The sequence below is a fragment of the Sinocyclocheilus grahami genome, unplaced genomic scaffold (assembly GCF_001515645.1).
Source record: "Sinocyclocheilus grahami isolate Dianchi unplaced genomic scaffold, SAMN03320097.WGS_v1.1 scaffold480.1, whole genome shotgun sequence".
Taxonomy (NCBI): Eukaryota; Metazoa; Chordata; class Actinopteri; order Cypriniformes; family Cyprinidae; genus Sinocyclocheilus; species Sinocyclocheilus grahami.
The window spans coordinates 568,861-572,201 of NW_015505659.1; the positions used below are offsets into that span (position 1 = coordinate 568,861).

Here is a 3,341-nt window from a genome sequence, read left to right on the forward strand (position 1 = left end):
ATAATGGTTCTTTTAAGAACTGTTTTCTGCGAGGTTCTTTTTTGGAACCTAAAATGATTCTTCAATGGAATCGCTGTGAAAACCCTTTAGGCTGATGATACACTGAGCAACTTTTTGAGCAATTTTGCAGGGCAATTTTTTTTGAGCAATGTTGCTTGGGCACTTTCCCATTGAGAATAGGTAACAAATTATCTGGATATTTTAGATCAGTCGTGGGTCCTGTGTCTCACCTGGTTGCCCGTTGATGGCAACATTGCTCAAAAAGTGCCCCCGTGTATCATCATCCTTATGGAACCTTTATTTTTATGAGCGTATGTGGGGTTAAACCTGATTAGATTCTTTGGTACTTCAAAATAATGTGCTGGGGAGGAGTTTTAATTCACAGAATGAGAGTTAACTGGCGGTAAAGTTCTAGGTGAGGATCGTTCCCTTAGTGCCTGAGACAGGAGTGTGCATCCGTCCGAGACGGCGCATGCAGAGTTTCGCAGCCGCTCCCGATAGATGGGCATCTGGGAGCTGCTCTCGGGATGCTGGGAAATATCCCTGAGGCCCTGGGTCAGGAGCACGCAAGCCGAAACCACGCTCATGGCGCCGCCCAGAATGGCCGTCTGCACCCCTTTTCCCTCAGGGGGGATGGTTGCAGCTTTGCCGAGGAACTGCGGCTCGGTGGCGAAACCCACCAAGGCATGCACGGCCTGCACGAGCGGCCCGCTAAAAAGAACGCAGCGATTGCGGGTCAGGTCGTTCGGGCAGGCCTTTAGCTCGCGCACGCATGCTAAAAGAGCCGTGGCGCTTGTGCTCATGCACTTGACGCTGGCTTTGAACTGCTCCTTGGCGAACTTGTCCTTGGATTTATCACTGGCCAGAGAGGAGGCATCCGTAAGTGTGGTGAGGTTCTTCAGGATGTTCTGCGAGACTTCCAGAAGGAGCTGCGGCGTCAGGTCGGCCAGAGCCGTTAAGCGGAGAATGTTGCACGTTTGCTCCACTTCGTGTCGGCATCGGGTGACTTTGTAGCGGTCAACCAGGCCAGAAACGGCAGCCTGGGAACCTGGGATCTCCACGGCTGCTAGGTATGCGGCGTGTGCCGAATACTCAGTCAGAGAGACCACTAGGTCCCCCATCTCGACCAGTCGGTCGCCGACTTCCACGAACTTCCCCATGTTGAGCTGGCTCTGGATATCGTGAACGATGATCGACAGCTCCTTGGTTCGCGCGATCACCGTGTCGCGACATTTCTCGAACGTCTCTGCTACAGGCATCCCGTCGGTGTTCACCACCGGCCTGGTCTCACTGGACAGCAGGAGCAGCTCCGCCACCAGCTGCATTTTGCTCTTGCATGCGTCACAGATGGATGAAAGTCTTTTCCTTTGTTGCAAGCTTCCGCTAAGGATGTTGGTAGAAACCTCATCTGATTTTCCCGAGCCACTACTAGCCATAGTAGTGTGGTCGCGCTAATGTTCAAAATAAAGATCACAACATACGTTCTCTTGTGATTTATGTCATTTTCTTCAGTAAATAAAAAAAAAAGATTCCCGCACCTTCTCAGGGAGAGTGAAACTGGCCAATAACGTCCTTCAGAAAAACTCCACTCAGCTTTGAAAACTCAAAATAATTTGAAACTTCACTCAATGCACCAATAAGGGAAGTACTTTAGGAAAATATTTGGATAAAAAAAAGGTGCTGATGAGAGCTTTAATTAAATATCCCTTCAAATGATTTGCCCAATGTGTAAATAATCAGCTTTTAGGTGTGCATAATGAGAAAAACGAGCATAGAATAGAATTCACAACTACCTCCGATAAGGTAAGCTACAGTCTGATCAGTTTCACAGGTTGTCAATGTCGCTCCAACAATGCAAAGAAACCAAAAACACTCTTTTCTCCAAAAGGCTTCTGCAGTGCCATGTACAAGAAGATGCCCAGACGAAGGCAAAGTGCAGGTTGACTTCCAGAATCGCTACTTTTCTTCGTGTCATGCACATTACATGCATTTAAATACATGTCCTGCTGCGATGTGATGCTGCTGATGATATATTGACCGTCTTGCTGACCCGCCGACCGAAGCGGGAGACGCGCAGGCGCCCCGCCGCCACTGCACCATCATCCCAGGACACCTCGGAAATTCATAAAACGTTCCCGAACGACTTTCAGCCGTTTCTTTTTCATACACAATCCAAGTTCTGTGGGCAAACTCAGTTCCTTATGCATATCTATTGTCCATACGCCCTCTCCAGCAGGAAAGCTTCGGTTGTCCAGTGGCAGATAGTTTCGCTTTTGCTTGCCATTCTTTAAACGCTCGGCTGAAAGTTTTAACGCGGTTTCCGCGACGATAACGAACTCCGTTCGCTATTGAGACTCTCGCGCGTCGGTTGTAGTCTCCCGCTACATCTTGCGTATCAGGAAGCGGCGGGAGGGTGTGGCTGAATAGCCTGTTAGCTTCCAGCAAACTCTGGCACTTTCATACCCTCCAGTCCACAACCATTATTCCTGGTCTGCGAGACGAAGTCCCTCCTTTTAAGTCGCCGGCCGCTCAAACGATACACTTATTTTTTCTGAGGTACCGTCAGTCGCGCGAGAAGTCGCGTTCATTCCTCACCCAGTCATCGTTTCCAGAGGCCCCGATGTGAGACTCAACTACCGGTCTGAGGGCAAAAGTTACACCCAAAGAGAAATTCCAGAGAGGTTCCTTGTGTTTCCCCTTTTCGTTAGTTTAGTTGTGTCTTGTTTCCGGTGTTTTTCCCCAGGTTTGCGCTTCCCTGTAAATCCAACAGGTACTCTCGCGTGCGGGTATTTACTACTTTCACGATGTTCGCATTCAGAGCGGCATAGAGCGAATTATTGTTTGGTTTAGCGGGAACGCCGGTGGCATTATTATGTTTTTGTATTCTAAAGGTCGGTCTTCTCAACTGAAACGTTTTTTCTTCTTCTTTTTTTGTTTCTGTCACATTTTGTGCTATTTGGAATATATATATCATTATTTTTACAATTAATATTATAAATATATATATATTTACACTGTATTTATATCCTATTATATATATATATATATATATGAATAAATAAATTATTAAATTAATAAAAATAAATTGTGAATAAAAGGGTTAAATTCAATAGCGAGAAAATTTAAATATATTGCTCTATTGTGTCGTTTGTTTAATTATTGATATATTATTATCTATTATATATTATTTAAAGTAACCTATTTCATTATAATACTTAAATATGAATAAATATTAAATAGACAATTGTATAAATAAATTAGTTTAATTCAAGCTCAAAAGTAAAAAACATTATTTATTTATTTATGTTTAATTACAATCCATTTATATCGTTTTGTGCAAA

The 3,341-nt window shown here is 44.7% G+C and overlaps 1 protein-coding gene across 1 annotated transcript; it reads right to left on the bottom strand.

The window, feature by feature from the left end:
- Positions 1–200: 200 nt before the first annotated feature.
- On the bottom strand, positions 201–2,814 carry LOC107553753 (mesoderm development candidate 1-like). Its single transcript, XM_016236064.1, has one exon. It carries the CDS (start codon positions 1,434–1,436, stop codon positions 375–377), a length of 1,062 nt encoding a protein of 353 aa, XP_016091550.1. The 5' UTR covers positions 1,437–2,814; the 3' UTR covers positions 201–374.
- Between the last annotated feature and the right edge of the window lie 527 nt (positions 2,815–3,341).